Source organism: Castor canadensis, chromosome 13 (assembly GCF_047511655.1).
Source record: "Castor canadensis chromosome 13, mCasCan1.hap1v2, whole genome shotgun sequence".
Lineage (NCBI taxonomy): Eukaryota > Metazoa > Chordata > Mammalia > Rodentia > Castoridae > Castor > Castor canadensis.
In genome coordinates, this window is record NC_133398.1 from 37,504,733 (window position 1) to 37,524,018 (window position 19,286).

A 19,286-nucleotide genomic window follows, 5' to 3' on the forward strand; every position below is an offset into this window, starting at 1 on the left:
TCTCGCTTTTATCATGTGTTCAAAGTCCAATCCCCTTCTTGTGTTTGCCCTTGACCTAATGTCCTCATATGAGGGAGAACATATGATTTTTGGTCTTTTGGACCAGGCTAACCTCACTCAGAATGATGTTCTCCAGTTCCATCCATTTACTTGCGAATGATAACATTTCATTCTTCTTCATGGCTGCATAAAATTCCATTGTGTATAGATACCACATTTTCTTAATCCATTCGTCAGTAGTGGGGCATCTTGGCTGTTTCCATAACTTGGCTATTGTGAATAGTGCTGCAGTAAACATGGGTGTGCAGGTGCCTCTGGAGTAACCTGTGTCACAGTCTTTTGGGTATATCCCCAAGAGTGGTATTGCTGGATCATATGGTAGATCAATGTTTAGATTTTTGAGAAGCCTCCAAATTTTTTTCCAGAGTGGTTGTACTAGTTTACATTCCCACCAACAGTGTAAGGGGGTTCCTTTTTCCCCGCATCCTTGCCAACACCTGTTGTTAGTGGTGTTGCTAATGATGGCTATTCTAACAGGGGTGAGGTGTAATCTTAGTGTGGTTTTAATTTGCATTTCCTTTATTGCTAGGGATGATGAGCATTTTTTCATGTGTTTTTGGCCATTTGAATTCCTTCTTTTGAGAAAGTTCTGTTTAGTTCACTTGCCCATTTCTTTATTGGTTCATTAGTTTTGGGAGAATTTAGTTTTTTGAGTTCCCTATATATTCTGGTTATCAGTCCTTTGTCTGATGTGTAGCTGACAAATATTTTCTCCCATTCAGTGGGTGTTCTCTTCAGTTTAGAGACCATTTCTTTTGTTGAGCAGAAGCTTTTTAGTTTTACAAAGTCCCATTTATCTATGCTGTCTCTTAGTTGCTGTGCTGCTAGGGTTCCATTGAGAAAGTTCTTTCCTATACCTATTAATTTCAAGGTATTTCCTACTCTTTCCTGTACCAACTTTTGAGTTTGGGGTCTGATATTAAGATCCTTGAACCATTTTGAGTTAATATTGGTATAGGGTGATAAACATGGATCTAGTTTCAGTGTTTTGCAGACTGCTAACCAGTTTTCCCAGCAGTTTTTGTTGAAGAGGCTGTCTTTTCTCTATCATATATTTTTAGCGCCTTTGTCAAAGACAAGTTGGTTATAGTTGTGTGGCTTCATATCCGGGTCCTCTATTCTGTTCCACTGGTCTTCATGTCTGTTTTTGTGCCAGTACCATGCTGTTTTTATTGTTATTGCTTTGTAATATAGTTTGAAGTCAGGTATTGTGATACCTCCAGCATTGTTCTTTTGAGTGACTATTGCCTTGGCTGTTCGTGGCCTCTTGTGTTTCCATATAAATTTAACGATAGATTTTTCAATCTCTTTGATGAATGTCATTGGGATTTTGATGGGAATTGCATTAAACATGTAGATTACTTTTGGGAGTATAGACATTTTTACTATGTTGATTCTACCAATCCATGAGCATGGGAGATCTCTCCACTTTCTATAGTCTTCCTCAATCTCTTTCTTCAGAAGTTTATAGTTTTCCTTGTAGATGTCGTTCACATCCTTTGTTAGGTTTACACCTAGGTATTTGATTTTTTTTTTGAGGCTATTATAAATGGAATTGTTTTCATATATTCTTTTTCGGTTTGTTCATTATTAGTGTATAGAAATGCTAATGATTTTTCTATGTTGATTTTATATCCTGCTACCTTGCTGTAGCTATTGATGGTGTCTAGGAGCTTTTAAGTAGAGTTTTTTGGGTCTTTAAAGTATAGGATCATGTCGTCTGCAAATAGGGATATTTTGACAGTTTCTTTACCTATTTGTATTCCTTTTATTCCTTCTTCTTGCCTAATTGCTCTGCCTAGGAATTCCAGTACTATGTTGAATAGGAGTGGAGATAGTGGGCATCCTTGTCTAGTTCCTGATTTTAGAGGGAATGGTTTCAGTTTTTCTCCGTTAAGTATAATGCTGGCTGTAGGTTTGTCATATATAGCTTTTATAATGTTGAGGTTATTTCCTTCTATTCCTAGTTTTCTTAGAGATTTTATCATGAAATGGTGTTGGATCTTATCAAAGGCTTTTTCTGAATCTATTGAGATGATCAAGTGGTTTTTGTCTTTGCTTCTGTTAATGTGGTTTATTACGTTTATTGATTTTCGAATGTTGAACCACCCCTGCATCCCTGGGATGAAGCCTACTTGGTCGTGATGAATGATCTTTTTGATGTGTTGTTGAATTCGGTTTGCCATTATTTTATTGAGGATTTTTGCATCAATGTTCATTAAGGAGATTGGCCTATAATTCTCCTTTTTGGAGGTTTCTTTGCATGGTTTTGGGATAAGTGTAATACTGGCTTCATAAAATGTGTTAGGCAGTTTTCCTTCACTTTCTATTTCATGGAACAGTTTAAGGAGGGTTGGTATCAGTTCTTCTTTAAAGGTCTGATAGAATTCAGCAGAGAATCCATCAGGTCCCAGACTTTTCTTTTTGGGGAAACTCTTGATTGCTGCTTCAATTTCATTTTGTGTTATAGATCTATTCAGGTGATTAATGTCCTCTTGGTTCAATTTTGGATGGTCATAAGTATCTAGAAATCTGTCCATTTCTTTAAGATTTTTGAATTTATTTGAATATAGGTTCTCAAAGTAGTCTCTGATGATTTCCTGGACTTCCATGGTGTTGTTGTTATCTCCCCTTTTGCATTCCTGATTTTACTAAGTTGGGTTTTTTTCTCTCCTCATTTTAGTCAGGTTTGCCAGGGGTCTATCAATCTTGTTTATTTTTTCAAAGAACCAGCTTTTTGTTTCATTAATTCTTTGTATGGTTTTTTGGTTTCTACTTCATTGATTTCAGATTTTACTTTTATACTTCTCTCCTTCTATTTGTCTATTTGTTTTGGGATTTGCTTGTTCTTGTTTTTCTAGGAGTTTGAGATGTATCATTAGGTCATTGATTTGGGATCTTTCAGTCTTTTCAATATATGCACTCATGGCTATAAACTTTCCCCTCAGGACTGCCTTTGCTGTGTCCCATAGGTTCCGGTAGGTTGTGTTTTCATTTTCATTGACTTCCAGGAACTTTTTAATTTCCTCTTTTATTTCATCAATGACCCATTGTTCATTAAGCAATGAGTTATTCAGTTTCCAGCTGTTTGCATGTTTTTTGTCTTTATTTTTGTGTTGAGTTCTAGTTTTATTGCATTGTGTTCAGATAGAATGCACGGTATAATTTCTATTTTCTTATATTTGCTGATGCTTGCTTTGTGCCCTAGGATATGATCTATTTTGGAGAAGGTTCTGTGGGCTGCTGAGAAGAATGTATATTGTATAGAAGTTGGAAGAAATGTTCTGTAGACATCAACTAGGTCCATTTGATCTATGGTATATGTTAGATCTAGGATTTCTTTATTGATTTTTTGTTTGGATGACCAATCTATTGGTGATAATGGGGTGTTAAAGTCTCCCACGACCACTGTGTTGGAGTTAATATATGCTTGTAAGTCCTTCAGGGTATGTTTGATGAAATTGGGTGCATTGACATTGGGTGTATATGTTGACAATTGTTATTTCCTTTTGGTCTATTTCCCCTTTTATTCATATGGAATGTCCTTCTTTATCTCGTTTGATCAATGTAGGTTTGAAGTCTACTTTGTCAGAGATAAGTATTGCTACTCCTGCCTGTTTTTGGGGGCCATTGGCTTGGTAAATCTTCTTCCAGCCTTTCATCCTAAGCCTATGCTTATTTCTGTTGGTGAGATGGGTCTCCTGTAAGCAACAAATTGTTGGATCTTCCTTTTTAATCCAGTTTGTCAAACGGTGCCTTTTGATGGGGGAATTAATTGTGTTAGTACTGATAGGTATGTGGTGATTCCTGTCATTTAGTTGTCTTAGTTGTTTGAAGGTTTGATTGTGTGTACCTAAATTGAGGTTACTCTCTGCTTTCTTGCTTTTTCTTTTCCTGTAGTTTGGTGCTGCCTGCCCTTTTATGGTTATGTTGGGTTTCACTTTCTGTGTACAGAATCCCTTGAAGAATCTTTTGTAGTGGTGGCTTTGTGGTCACATATTGTTTTAGTTTCTGCTTATCATGGAAGACTTTTATTGCTCCATCTATTTTGAATGACAGTTTTGCTGGGTAGAGTATCCTAGGGTTGAAGTTATTTTCATTCAGTGCCCGGAAGACCTCACTCCAAGCTCTTCTTGCTTTTAATGTTTCTGTTGAGAAGTCTGCTGTGATTTCGATGGGTTTATCTTTGTATGTTATTTGTTTTTTCTCTCTTACAGCCTTCAATATTCTTTCTCGAGTCTCTGTACTTGTTGTTTTAATGATAATATGCCGTGGGGGAGTTCTATTTTGGTCAGGTCTGTTTGGTGTTCTGGAGGCCTCATGCACCTGTATGGGAATAGATTTCTCTAGATTTGGGAAATTTTCTGTAATTATTTTGTTGAACATATTATGCATTCCCTTTGTTTGCACCTCTTCTCCTTCTTCAATGCTCATGATTCTCAGGTTTGGTCTTTTGATGGAGTCAGTGAGTTCTTGCATTTTCTTTTCACAGGTCTTGAGTTGTTTAACTAATAGTTCTTTGGTTTTTCCTTTAATTACCATTTCATCTTCGAGTTCTGAGATTCTGTCTTCTGTTTGTTCTGTTCTGTTGGATTGGCCTTCCATTTTGTTTTGCAATTCTGTTTCTTTTTTTTCTCTGATGTTTTCCATATCCTGAGTCCCTTCCTCTCTAATAGTGTCTATTTTCATCCTGATTTCACTTATCTCTTTATTAATTGTGTTCTTTGTTTCACTTTGGTGTTCATACAGTGCTTCTATGCTTTCTTTTATTTGTTCTTGTGCTTTCTCAAATTCTCTATTTTTGTTGCCTTGGAATTTCTTGAGTGTCTCCTGTACATTTTGGTTGACCCTATCCAGTATCATCTCTATAAAATTCTCATTGATCACCTGCAGGATTTTTTTTTTCAGGTTGTTCTTGTGGGCCTCATTGGGTTATTTGGCATAGTTTATCTTCATTTTGTTGGAGTCTGGATCTGAGTATCTGTTTTCTTCAATTCTCTGGTTCCTGTACTAATTTATTGCTGTGGAGAAACTGGTTTCCCTCTTTTTTCTGTCTTCCCATCATTGCCCTTGCTATTGTTACTGTCCCTGTACTGTGTGCAATTAAGTATTTTCTAGCTTGTAATAATAACAATGGTGATATCTAGAATGGAAGGGTGAGAGGAGAGGGAAAGCAAAGAAGGTAAAGAAAAAGGGAAAAACAAACAAACAAGTAAAAAAGCAAAACAAACAACAAAAAAACAGTGTCAAAGGAATAAACAGGGAGAGATAGTGTACTAATCAACAGTAAGCTAAACAGGCATTCGAGAGACAGGGAGAGGATTAAAAAAAATCCCCAAGTTCAAATGCAATAAAGTTTCAGTCTCAATAATTTTGGTGTTAGTCCCTCAGCTTCCAATCCTAGAGATGGTGTCTCAGAAGTAGTTCTGTCATTGTCTCATCAAAGGGGAAAAAAAAACCAAAACAAACAAAACCCCAAAATATCCCAAGTTCAAATGCAGTACAGTTTCAGTAAGTCTTTCAGCATGAGGTTGTAGTTCAGTTGTTGTCTCGTCAAAGGAAGAGAAAAAGAGGGAAAAAAAAAAGAGTCTGGAGACAGTTCTGTGAATGTCTATCTGAGGCTGCGGCTCACCTGCCCACTGCTGTCAACCAGCTGTTGCTGGAGGCTTTATTGATTGCAGATCTCAGGAGTGAGCTTAACGCTCACCTAGCCCTGCAGGCTTTGTTTGTTTAGAGTTCTCCTGGGTGAGATGGCCACTGTTACAAGTTTTCCCCTCTCCAAGCACACTGGGGGAGGTGGCGCTATACTCGCCTTCTCCAGCTGGCTTGTTTATTTACAGTTCACGTGGGAAGTGGCCTTTCCCCCCTCTCCAGTGGGGCTGTCCTCACACAGCCACTTTTACAAGCTTTCCCACTCCAAGGTTGCTGGGCAGGGGCCACCACTCCTTGTTTATTTACAGTTCCATGAGGGATTGCCCCTCCTCCCCTCTTCAGTGCTCAGGGCACCCCACCCTCTTTGCTATGTGTCTCTTTTTGTTGTTGTTTATTCAGTTTTTTTTCCTCTTTTTTCCCTGGGTAGGGGTCAGTCTGTCCAGGGGGCCATTGCTGATGTGGCCCAGGGTTGTCTGTGGGAGTACCACATGCTGCTTAGCTCACCTGGTGGTCTGCGTCTCTCCAGCCGGTAGGAGCTGGCATCTGGCAGCCCAGGAGCCCTCCTGGTTTCTCCGTTTAATGTGGAGTGGGGATGCTATGCATGGGCTTGGGTTGTGGAGGAGTCAGAGTTTTGCCTCTTCTCAGTGGTTTTTCCTGCAAGGTGTATCTCCAGGATCTCTCCAAGATTTTACTCTAGGATGCACGCTTTCTGCTTCCTCCCTCTAGTTGCCATCTTGGAATCTCACCACAGTCATCCATATATGGTCTTCAACAAAGACTTACAAGGCATACTAAAAGTCCAAAAAAGAGAATAATTTGAAGACAGAGCAAGCATCAGAACCAGACTCAGAGATAGCAAGAATGTTGAATTCATAGAACAAATATTTAAAACAACTATGATTTAATATGCTAAGAGTTGTAATGGAAAAAATTGACAACAAGCAAAAACAGATGGTATTTTAAGCAGAGAAGGAAATTCTAACAAAGACAACAGGAAATGCTAGAGATTAAAAACATTGTATCAATAATGAAGAATGCCTTTGATGGGCTCCTCAGTAGACCGAACATAAAGATTGAGGGAAAAATCTCTGAATTTGAATATGTCAATAGAAACTTTCAAAACTGAGAAGCAAAGAAAGAAATGACAAAAAAAAAAAAACAAAGAATACCCAAGAACAATGAGACAACTAAAAAAGACGTAACATATGCAGACTAGGAATGTCAAAAGAGAAGAACAAGAGAAAAGACCAAATAAATATTTGAAGAACAGAAAGGGGTCTTGAGATAAAAATTTTGAGACCCACTGCCTTAAACATTTTCTTTTAAGCTAAAACATATAGCTGGACTTACTCTCCAATCTTGAGTAACCACACCCATGGCACATTATCTAGTTTTAATTTTAATTTTCTTAAAGTATAGCAAGAATTTTGAGATTTTTGCAAAACAACCAGAGTAGAGAATCTATCTAGATTTCAGACAGATATCCTATATGTCTTCCTGATATCTCATATAATAGCATTTTATTTTAATAATTTGCCTTTAATGGATCTATCAAAGCATTAAACTTTAGTTTCCATGAAAGTAACTCCACCCTCTTTTTAGCTCAGTTTGTGTAACTACACAATTAACGGTTGGTTTGAACAGGCTGGAAAGCAATCCTAACTGCCTCTTAGTTAATGTTATTCCCAGCTTGTGGGAGCGGGTATGTCACACAGCCAACAACCTTACATGGCTGTTGCTCCATATGTGTTAGTTAATCTGGGAAGCCACTTAAAGGGAGACTGGTTAAAAACAATTCTACTGTTCTCAGAAAGTGGCAACCACTACTGCCAGTAGTGTCCCTCTACAAATTCAAGCCCTCCATATCTTCTAGTCCACATTCCCCTTAATTGAAGGAAAGATTTCTTATCTCTTTATCCTCAGTAACCAGGAGGCACAGAATAAGGATGTTGGGGGATGTTTTGACAAAGAAACACTTCAGACCCTAGTCTCCTATGCTAACTTAAGTACCCCACTTCTCTCAACTGTGGTTATGATGTTTTGTTTCACTTCTGTTTCTCTCTCTTAGTTTTAAAATTCTGCCTTTGGTTCATCCTTTCTCTGTACCTCTGATCTGTCTGTAAGCCCTGTGATGTCTTCTCCTGACAAGTCTGTCACATTGGTTCCCAGCATGCCCTTCCCTCTGAACTTCCTCCTCTGATTCTTCCCTGTTCCTGGGCTCCCATAAAAGCTAAAGGCACTTGGCACTCATCTCACAGAGTAGAGCTGTTACCACGACCTTTTGGATGTTAGCAGCCCTGACTCGCCAGGCACTGGACTGCTGTCATCCAGTGCCTGGTGTTCAACCATGGCACACATCTCTTGCTTCTTGCTTTCAAGAGCATGGTCAAATCTGGTCACCTCTGGAGGTGTGCCAAGGGACTTCAGAGAAGGCCAGTTACCTGGAGAGCATATGGATAACCAATGTGTCTATCTCAGTTACAGCAAACCTTTGCCCTCTTGTTTTGACACTTAACTTTGCAAAGAAAAGTGGCAGAGCCCCCCCTCAAACATTAAAACTTTCGGTCAAAGCACAGTCAGACCTTAGTCTCTCCTTCCAAGAAAGTCAGTGAGCACAGGACAGGAACTTTCTTATCTAAGGAACATTGCTTTATAGTAAGTGTTAAGATTTATATAGTACTGTCTGCAACTTGTATAGTTGAGTTTATGGGACACAGTCCCTAAACTCCTGAGGCCTTTCACCAAACTTTAAATTGCTTCTGGGATTAAAACTGATCCCCAAACAACTAGAGGTCTAAATTGATCCATTCTCCTTGATAGACCCTCTGGAGAGTGGGGCCAGGGGCAAAGAACAGGAAAGCCAGGCCTGACTACCAGGCATAGCAGGGAAGCAGCTCCTCAGCTTCCCTTCTTGTTCTCTCCCTGGGCAGGAAATGGCCCAGCGAGAGCAATGAACAGATGCAGCACCTCTGGCTATGGCCAGCCCTGCATTTTCTTTATCTTGCTCTGCCATTTGGAGGTACAGCTTAGTCCCAACATAGCTAAACAGGATTTGCTGCATATTCCAGCCCCAAGAAATAGGACTAGATCAGGCATGGTCAAAGTGAGCAACTGAAAACATTGCTTCTTAAGCCCAGTGGCCTCTGGCATGCTCTTTGCCATGAGCCCTTCTGTCTGGGTGAGCGTCTGTCCTCACCGTGAATTTATCTCCACAATGGATGCAGACTAGGTTCTCTATGTGGTGAAACCTTCTTCAGGTAGGTGAGAGACGAGCAAAGGTGGGAATCTAAGGACAAGCAGGATCCAAGGTAAGAACTCAGTCCCAAATTGCAAGACTCTTAGAGTCCTTTCGTAGGGGAAATGGAGGGGCTGGTCATGGAGCTAAATGGTAGAGTGCTTGCCCAGGATTCATGAGGACTTGGGTTGAATCCCCATCATCACAAAAAAAAATTAATCCCAGGGAAAAGGAGCAGGCATGTATTAGAGTCTAGGCCAGTGTAGGGATGAGGTAAAGTGAGGGTACTCATGGGGGTGACATTAGAAGAAGGAAGTTTCTGCTCAAAGTAGGGACAAAGTTTCCAATAATCAAAGCTGCTTGGCAAAAGAATGGGAGATGTAAACTCCACACACCTCAAGGTGTTCCAACAAAATTATGTTTTGTGAAAGGTATTTGTGCCATGAGGAGACAAGTTACTTTGGAACATTCCTGACAAGTCTTAGATTTTCCAGTCCATAGCACTAATATCCCCGAAAACAGATCACTTTTTCCCAAAATGTGCTTCATGCCTACAGTTAATTCTCTCTGACAACTGCATGAGGGTAGCTTCAAACCCTGTCTGGTTTCTCTCAGTGCATCTTCCCCAACCAGCAACAGTGTGGTGGTCACAGATGCAATATTGGAGCTAAGAGACAGCACCTTTCCCCACTCAAACCCTGCCTTAAGATAGCTTGGAGAATGACGTGAGCCTCCATTTTTCATGAATAGACTTCATAATTGGTTCTTCAATCCTTAGTCAACCTGCCCTGACACAGATGGAAGGGAAAGAATATGATCCGTGTGATGAGGGAAGGAGACCTAGAAAGAGGTGAAGGAACCGCTGGGCCCTGCTCTGGCTTTCTGGGGTCCTCTCTGAGTTTCAGTCCCCTCATCTCTAACTTTAGAAGTGAAGCTTGAGGTTTTCTCTAATGTCTCGGGTCTATAGTTCTATAATGACTAGAGCACATTCTACATGTCGTGCCACCTTTGAACAAACCCTCTGTCAGGCTGTGTAGAATTGCCTGCTTTGCTGTGAAGAGTGCATTATGATGGCATTTCAGAGGCGTTAGCAGTCAAGTCAGATGTGGAAGGGCCTGAGTTAGGAGCTATAACTTGAAAAACAACTCCAAAAGTGCAGAGTCTATTCACAAAGTCACACTGGGGTGCACGAGAGACACTCTCCTTGGATTCTATCTGTGGTCGTTCAGGGGTCTGGAACAGACTGGGGAAACTGCAGTACAGACAAAGGCTGTATTAGGGAGAGGTAATAGGGAAGTGCTTCTGTAAGTGTCTCCATGTCCTGTAGACCAGAAACTCCTTAGTGACAGTGCAGCCAAGGGGGATCACCCATCAAACTCACAAGAAATGAAGTCTAAACCAGGCATGAATACAAGTACTGAACAGACCCTATCTTCCTGGCCTCTGCTCATCACATTCTCCCCATGGCAGGGCTTTATGTGGAGCTGAATTATCATCAGAAAATTCTTACACAAGCCCTGAATTAGAGCACAGTGAGGAAGATGATGTCAGAAGCCAATGAGTGCGACAACCTGAGGTCCCCAAGGATACTGCAGAGACAATTTAGGGACAGGCAGGGCTAGCCAGAGGAACCCCCTTCCCCAGTCAGTTCTGGAGCCATTCAGTATCCTCAGGGTTCCTCTAGTAAAGGTTTTCATTTAGACCCTGACATGCAGAGTTGCCTGCATCCCTTCCTGCAGCTATGCACCTCCATCCATCTGATTAGAGTTCTTCATACATCATTGTTGATGAGGTTTCTAGGGTAGTTTGTCCTGCTTGGACCTGATGTAGCCTGACTTTTAAGGTATTTAAAATTTTATTCCCTGGGTATTGCTATAAGTTGGCATCTCAAAGGGTAAATCTAATTAGACACTCTAATAGCATACTAGGACTCTAGTAATACTGATTCCTATAAATATGTGTTTGCTGTCCTCCGTTTTCTTGAGAGTGGAGGAGAACATTTAAAATGGAAGTGGCCAACCAATCTATTGCTAATGAATTTGTCTTGCTGGGGCTGTCAGATCACCCGAAGCTGGAGAAAACGTTCTTTGTGCTCATCTTGTCCATGTACCTGGTGATCCTGCTGGGCAATGGAGTTCTCATCCTGGTGACCATCCTTGACTCCCACCTGCACACGCCCATGTACTTCTTCCTGGGGAACCTCTCCTTCCTGGACATCTGCTACACAACCTCCTCAGTTCCTCTAGTCCTGGATGGTTTCCTCACTCCCAGGAAAACCATCTCCTTCTCAGCCTGCGCTGTGCAGATGTTTCTCTCCTTTGCCATGGGAGCCACAGAGTGTGTCCTCCTGGGCATGATGGCGTTTGACCGCTATGTGGCCATCTGCAGCCCCCTTCGGTACCCTGTGGTCATGAGCAAGGCTGCCTATGTGCCCATGGCTGCTGGCTCCTGGGTGACTGGTGGAGCCAACTCCTTGGTGCAGATCTCTCTTGCAGTACAATTGCCCTTTTGTGGGGACAATGTCGTTAATCATTTCACCTGTGAGGTCCTGGCAGTTCTGAAACTGGCCTGTGCTGACATCTCCATCAACGTGATTAGCATGGGGGTGGCCAATGTGATCTTCTTGGGGGTCCCAGTTCTGTTCATCTTTATCTCCTACATCTTCATCCTCACCACCATCCTGAGGATCCCCTCCGCTGAGGGGAGGAAAAAGGCCTTCTCCACCTGCTCTGCTCACCTTACTGTGGTGCTTATTTTCTATGGAACTATTCTTTTCATGTATGCAAAGCCCAAGTCAAAAGATCCCTTAGGGGCAGACAAGCAGGATTTTTCAGACAAACTCATCTCCCTATTTTATGGAGTGTTGACCCCCATGCTCAACCCCATCATCTACAGCCTCAGAAACAAGGATGTAAAGGTCTCCATGAAGAACCTGGTGAGTCAGAAATGCTTTACCTGATGACAGTGAGAGGAAGTGGTCTATCACACTGTTCTGTGCACTCAAGGGTCTCCCTAGGAAATGACCACTTGGCAGAGACTTACTCAGTGGTTCCACCAACAGTTTCCAAACTGATGTGTGCTGGGATGGAAGCTTTTTTTGGGTGATTGAGGATGAAGGGAACATCACTCTTTGGGATGAGGGTGTGGTTGTGCTAAATCACCTAGAATGAAGGATAAGTGACTATTCAATTAATTTTTGTTTTTATTTTTACAAGATAACCAATAAAAGCAATAAAAATCTGTGAAAATATACTTGTCTATGCAGTGCTTTTTATAACCAATACAGTAGCTTCAGCCTTTGTGGATTTTATCACTTGTAAATTTGGAACATGTCCAGGAATTTCAGTTCAAATCCTTGCCTTCCCAACATAAAACTGCATGACTATCAATGTGTCCTTCTCTCTTGAAAAGTGTCAGGTAAATTCATCCTGAGTTAGCACTAGACATTTCAGGTTACTCCCACCTGTAAATTTCCCTGGTTCTGTGGTTCCTTCCTCTAATGAGAAAGTCCCTTGAAGAGTACAGAACAATGCACTGTCTTACAGCAGTATTTCAATACATGAAGGTGAGCCTGGTTTTTCCCATGTCCTTAGCTCTCCATGTGTCAGGTACAGCTGCAGTGTCTACATCTTCCCCACTAGACTCAACATCAAAGAGAATGACTGAGCCACTTGAAGTCATCCAACATCTATCATTGGTACAATAAACAGAATAGTCATAGTTGCAGGAAACCATATATGGTCTACACAACAGGGGCTCTCACTCACAAAGGCTGATACATCCACATCAACAGCTGGATGTCTAAACTGCCAGTAATAGAGATCAACTCTCATTTGGAGAGACTAAATAGCTTCTTGCAGGCAAGTTGATTGCCTTAAACCATTGGTACTCTGAAAGGGGCAGTGATTTACATTGATTGAAATCAACAGTCTTTGGAATATGAGTTGCCTTTCCTCTCTGCAGGACTTTAGCCAATGCCATCATTTGAATGCTCACTGGGGGTTTGATCTAATGACATGGGATCCTGCGTAACATCACATCAGACCAAGGGATCCACTTAGCAAAATAGGTGTAGTCATTCCATGACGATGGAATCTACTGCTCCTTCCACATACTGCAGTATCCAGAAGTAGCTGACCCAAGAGAGTGACTGAATGGCTTTTTAAAAGCATGGCTAATGTACCAGCTTAGAGAAACTACCCTGGGAGAATGGGGGCACCTTCCTTCAGAATGCAGTATGAATCCTCCATCTGTGACCACTTTATTATGGTAAAATATACATGTTCAGTGTGATAGCAAGAGAAACCCTGAGTACTATTATTTCCAGCAATCTACCTGGGGGAATTTGTGCTTCCCATCCTAGCAACTCTGGACAGTAAAGAGTCTTAGATTTTAGGGGAGAATGGATTCTATCAGATGATAGCTAGTCTTGTCAAACCTTTTTATTTTTTTACTTTATTAAGGTATAACTTACATACCATAAAATTTATGTCTTGCAAGGTGCAGTTCAATGATTTTTAGCAAATCTATACAGTCATGATCACCACCAAATTTTAGAACATTTTAGAACATTTATATACACTATTTCAAAAAGTTCTGGGTTGCAGGTGTGCCTCAAGTGGTAGAGCTCTTGTCTAACAAGCACAAGGCCTTGTGGTCAAAACTCAGTACCACAAAAACAAACAAACAAAACCCAAAAAGTACCCTGTACTCATCTGCAATTAATCTGTACTTCCAATCTCAGGCAACTACTATTTATTTCATTCCAGAAAGATTTGCTTTTTCTAGAAAGTTCACATGAATGGAATCATACAATTAGTTTTTGTGTCAGGGTTTTTCTCCCTGGTGTTTGAGGTTTATCCAGTGGTAACATGTATTGAGAATTTGTTCCTTTTTATTGTGGAGTAACATTTCATTGTACATTCATGTCGCCTTATGTTTACCTATTCACCCATTGATGACATTTGGATTGTTCCCAGTTTGGGCTATTATGGATAACGTGAATATGAATGTGAACGTTCATGCACTCCACACACAACAATTGTTGTGTCAAATGATAAGAATGTGTTTAGCTCTAACAAACTCTCCTGGGATCCAAAATGATTTTATCATTTTAAATTCCCACAAGCAACGTGTAAGGGAAGCTTATCTTCCCCAACACTTGGCGTTATTGGTCTTTTTTATATGCTTTTCTAGTAAATACATAGCAGTACCTCATTGTAATTTTAATTTGCACTTTCATGATAGTTTCTGATTTTGAGCATTTGTTCATGAATTAGTAGCCATTTGTCAATCTTTTTTGATGATAGCATTTTAGCTGTTGTTGGTCTTTTTATTATTGAGCTGCATGTAAGAGTTGTTTATATATCCTGGATACAAATCCTATTTCATGTACATAATTTGTGAATATTTTCTCCTGATTGTTTTGTCTTTTCATTTATTGTGGTATCATTCAAAGCACAAATTTTTAAAATTTATAGACTAATTTATCAATATTTTATTTTATGAATTCTGCTTGTGTTGTCTTATGTAAGAAATCTTTACCTAATCCAAATTCACAAAGATTTTGTACTATGCTCTCTTCTAGAAGTTATATGGTTAAAGTTTTACATTAAAGCCTATGATCCATTTTGAGATAATTTATTGCATGGCTCAAGAGTGTTTACTTTGCAAGTGTAAAGCCCTGTGTTCAAACCCTAGTCCCACCATAAATAAATAAAAAATTTATAAAAATGACTATTAAGGGATTCTAGTAAATTCTTCAAATTTTATGTTTCTTCTGAGTCCATTTTGAATATAGGTTTGATCTTCTTATACCAGAGCAGGGCTTAGAGCACCTTAATATAGTTTCTAGTTCTCTGACTCCTCCTACTTCCTTAATATGGTCAATACAGATATCTGCTCTATATGACTCCCTTCTGGTGATGGCCTACCTTTTGGACATATAGACACAACCTATTTGACTCACCCCACTGATCCTCACACCCTGTATGGACTGTTACTCCCTATGCCTGCTTGCTGGAAACCTACTAACTAGAAATCCTCATAGGAAACTTACAATTTTCTGGACCCCAAAAATGGGTTTGGCCCATACATCCTTCACTCTTTCTTTTTCTCCCCATCTACTGGCTGAGCGTTCATATCTTTCTATTTCTGTTGGCCCTATGAGGCCCACTACCCTTCTCTCTCTGGAATCTGTTAGTAATACATTGTTTCTGTTATTTCTGTTGTGCTGCCTCCCCTGAGTTACACCTGACTGATCCACCTACCCTAACTTCTTTCTAGGTCAAGGCTGTCCTACAGAGTGGCTCCCCAGCTTCTTTTCAAGAACTTTTTCCCATTTTGAAGTTTTTAGTAATTCAAACAGGACATAGAAATGTTTTCCACAATGCTTTCAATGGCCTCAGAGTGGAAAGTTCCAATGGAAACAAGAGAAGGAGAAAAAGAAGTCTTCCTGGAGTGCTTCAGCATAATTGGATCTTGGGGACATTGTCTCAGAAGTATAAAAAATTTCCTGACTGTGTAATTCCATTTTCAAACTTTTAATCACTTTAGGGAGCACAATAGTTCCAATTGCCTTCTTATATACTCCATTAGGAGATTTTGCCCAAAACACAGAACCAAGACTGAGTGGGAGGAAATAACTTTCGTCTTTTCTTCAACTCAGAGGGGTTGTCTCGGCCCGGGCCCTGCCAAGCCAGCACTGCTATTTCTGGCCCATGTGCTCTTTCTAAGTGGCAGGGACCCTTTCTCAATAACTTCTTGATTAAGGTAAGGATTCTTATAGAAGTAATACTCAATCTTTTATTAGCATAGTAACATTTCTGACTTCTGACTTCATTTTCCAAAGGAATTGGGGCTTTAAAAATGGAATGAAGAAATGAAGCCATTTTAGTGGCATCACAAAGATTGACCCTTCTTAGGTCAGAAAAATCTAGATGGCAAGAGGTCTATGAAACTTACAAGTCTGAGTTCATAGACTCATTTTACTCCCCCAGAAGTGAGATGGTCACTTTGCCTCCTGCAACATTTCACAAACGCAGGCAATTCCTAAAGAAGGCTTAATTACCATCATGTGAGAGATACTCAGAAAGCTACTGGCTTTGTTCTTATGGAGAATTTTCTGATCCTCCAGAGCTCTGCAAATATGGAGCGGGCTATTTGGGAATGCAGTGAGCTGTACCTCATTAGAAGAGATCAAGCTGAAAATGAAGCCATGCATCAGTGTTGTGCAGAAAGGATCAAGAATGGGAGAAAAGGTTGGACTAGATCATTTGGGGAGCAGAATCAGTGTCAGTATATTACTGTTTGCGTAATATACTTAGCTGATGAGCCAAAAAAGCTCATGAACTATTATGTCCACGGATTCCTATGTAACACTCACACAAGAGAAGGAAACCTAGTACAATGAATAAAAACAAAAAAGAAAAAAACAAAGCACTGCTCTTAGGCAAGTGCATAAGAGAACTAGATTTCCAGGAGCTGTGAGCCATGAGGGGTTTCTGGAGCCACTGTTGTTCGTCTCATGAAACGCCACATTTAAATTACTAGGCAGATACCAGAATTTCTAGAACATGAAGTCATCCTGGAAACCTCTCCCTTTTCATTTACATCTCTCAACATTTAATCTCCTCTTTTCCTTTGGATTCTATATCTCCAAGAAAGCCTTCTATGACCCCTGTTCCCATCATTACTCAGTGTGTCCTTTTGGACGCTATGGCTTCTACTGAATCCTTGTTTTTTTCCCTACCAAGGGGTAAACCCATGGAAGGGCCATGAGTTACCTCTGATCCTCATAGAAATTGTCATACTGGCTGATCAATAAGTATTTTGACTTATGTTCAAACATGATTGATAAATTAATGGATGGATGGATGGATGGATGAGTGAATGGCTAGAAAGATGGATAGATTGATAGATCAATGGATAGAAAGCCCTGGGGCTGGAGTTTGCCATAAGAAAGATCTTGGAAACAACAGGAGAATGTTATCTGTGAGCATGACCTGGAGAAAAAGTTATAAAGGTAGGATTCACAACTCATCATGTCACTAGTATCTGGCATGAAGTAGGGGGAACATGGAACAAACTTAAAGTCACTTTTCTAATCAGATGAATTGCCATATTGATAATAGCATCACTAGAATGAGTATGTTTCATTTTTCTCACTGATCAAGTGCATTAAATTATCAGTCATCATTTTAAACCTTGTCAAATTAGTCTTATGGTCCCAAAATAATTTTTCCCTTATCTTACAAAAAAATAGATACTGTGGGCTTTCAGAACTGTTTTCTAATCACTTAGCAAGACCTGGACTCTGGAGCAGATACTCTGTCCCTGTGTAAGACAAAGAATGTTAAGTTTGGACCTCCTAAGTACTTTCTTCAGCTGACAGAGGAGATATCATACCATGGAAAGTGCCAATCAGACAGCCTCTGTGTCAGAGTTTGTTCTCCTGGGCCTCTCAGCTCACCCGAAGCTGGAGAAAATGTTTTTTGTGCTCATCCTGTCCACGTACCTGGTGATCCTGCTGGGCAATGGAGTCCTCATCCTGGTGACCATCCTTGACTCCCACCTGCACACGCCCATGTACTTCTTCCTGGGGAACCTCTCCTTCCTGGACATCTGCTACACAACCTCCTCAGTCCCCCTCATTCTTGACAGCTTCCTCGCCCCCAGGAAAACCATCTCCTTCTCAGCCTGTGCTGTGCAGATGTTTCTCTCCTTTGCCATGGGAGCCACAGAGTGTGTCCTCCTGGGCATGATGGCATTTGACCGCTATGTGGCCATCTGCAGCCCCCTTCGGTACCCTGTGGTCATGAGCAAGGCTGCCTATGTGCCCATGGCCATCAGCTCCTGGGCAGCAGGGAGTGCTGCCTCTGTGGTTCAAACATCCTTTGCAATGCGGCTGCCCTTCTGCGGGGACAATGTCATCAACCACTTCACCTGTGAGATCCTGGCAGTCCTGAAACTGGCCTGTGCTGACATCTCCATCAATGTGATCAGCATGGGGGTGACAAATGTGATTTTCCTGGGGGTCCCAGTCCTGTTCATCACTTTCTCCTATGTCTTCATCATTGCCACCATCATGAAGATCCCTTCCGTTGAGGGAAGGAAAAAGGCCTTCTCCACCTGCTCTGCCCACCTCACAGTCGTGGTCATCTTCTATGGGACCATCCTCTTCATGTATGGGAAGCCCAAGTCTAAGGACCCACTTGGGGCAGACAAGCAGGACCTTGCAGACACACTCATCTCCCTCTTCTATGGGGTGCTGACCCCCATGCTGAACCCCATCATCTACAGCCTGAGGAACAAGGATGTGAAGGCCGCTGTGAGGAACCTCGTGGTATTTCAGAAGCGCTTTACCCAGTGATGTTTGGAGGACAGCTGTTCCTATAGTTCTGAGCCTCTTGGCTGCTTTCATCCATGAATATCAGGGTAATGTGTTTCCCAACAAATATACATGTGAGGAGTGATTGCCATCGGATTGTATTACATATGTATTGGGGAGCTTTAGTCATTACTGGACACAATTAAAATGATGAAACCTAAAATCTGATGGGAATGTCCCTTGAGGGATGGAAGTCATTTAAGTATGTAGTCTGGAGAGTTGAGGAATGGACCATTAGGAGAAGAAGGGAGCAGGGCACCACTGTAGTTTGAGACAGTCTGGAACCCAAATGGCAAAAAGGGATCAGCAAAAGATGGAAGGCTTGACCTGAGGCAAGGTGACTGACTGAGAGAAGTGGAAAAATGAACAGGCTGAGTCCCAACATCCTGTGTGGGTGAGAAGGGGTCCAGAGTAAAGTATGTGGGGGGTCTCAGCTAGCCGATTTTATCAGACGCACAGAAAGGGGCCTAGACATTGTGAGGGAGCAAACTTTTAGTATCTATCCTTCTTTGAGGCCATTGGATGATCAATTTTACCTAACCTCACTGATTCCATACCTGTATCTCCTTCTTCCACATATTCTTTTCATTCCAGAAAAGTTTGGAGAAAGCTTACAGTTGCACAAACATAATAAGATGTCAGAGCTAGCACGGGGCACAGCTGTCTGAGTAAGTCAGGCTGTCTGGCACTGAGCGTCCCACTGAGAATGACCAGGAGTATGGCGTCGAGGCAATGCTTTGGGCCCTTCTCCTTTACCTCTTTCTGAGCTTCTGCAGCTGACCCGAGTCCAGGAGTGGGGCACTGGAGAGTGGTGGGCTAGAAGAGGAACAAGAGAAATGGAAGCAGGGAGAGAAAGACTCTAAACCTGAATGTCAGAGCACCTCTTTGCTTAGCAATGACTTTCCCAAATCCTATTGCAGGCTGTTCCTGGCCTTTGCTCACCAGGGGGCG

General features: G+C 41.2%; 2 protein-coding genes across 2 annotated transcripts; both read left to right on the forward strand.

The window, feature by feature from the left end:
• The first annotated feature begins 10,952 nt into the window (after nt 1-10,952).
• On the forward strand, nt 10,953-11,920 carry LOC109701472 (olfactory receptor 13C7-like). Its single transcript, XM_020187025.2, has one exon. The coding sequence runs from the start codon at nt 10,953-10,955 to the stop codon at nt 11,904-11,906; it is 954 nt and encodes a 317-aa protein (XP_020042614.2). The 3' UTR covers nt 11,907-11,920.
• A 5,434-nt stretch (nt 11,921-17,354) lies between these two features.
• LOC109701470 (olfactory receptor 13C7) lies at nt 17,355-18,317 on the forward strand. The gene has a single exon (XM_020187023.2). It carries the CDS (start codon nt 17,355-17,357, stop codon nt 18,315-18,317), a length of 963 nt encoding a protein of 320 aa, XP_020042612.1.
• Nucleotides 18,318-19,286: the final 969 nt, after the last annotated feature.

Coding starts and splice junctions, on each gene's coding strand:
- LOC109701472 (XM_020187025.2), top strand. CDS start 10,953: ATGGAAGTGGCCAACCAATCTATTGCTAATGAATTTGTCTTGCTGGGG.
- LOC109701470 (XM_020187023.2), top strand. CDS start 17,355: ATGGAAAGTGCCAATCAGACAGCCTCTGTGTCAGAGTTTGTTCTCCTG.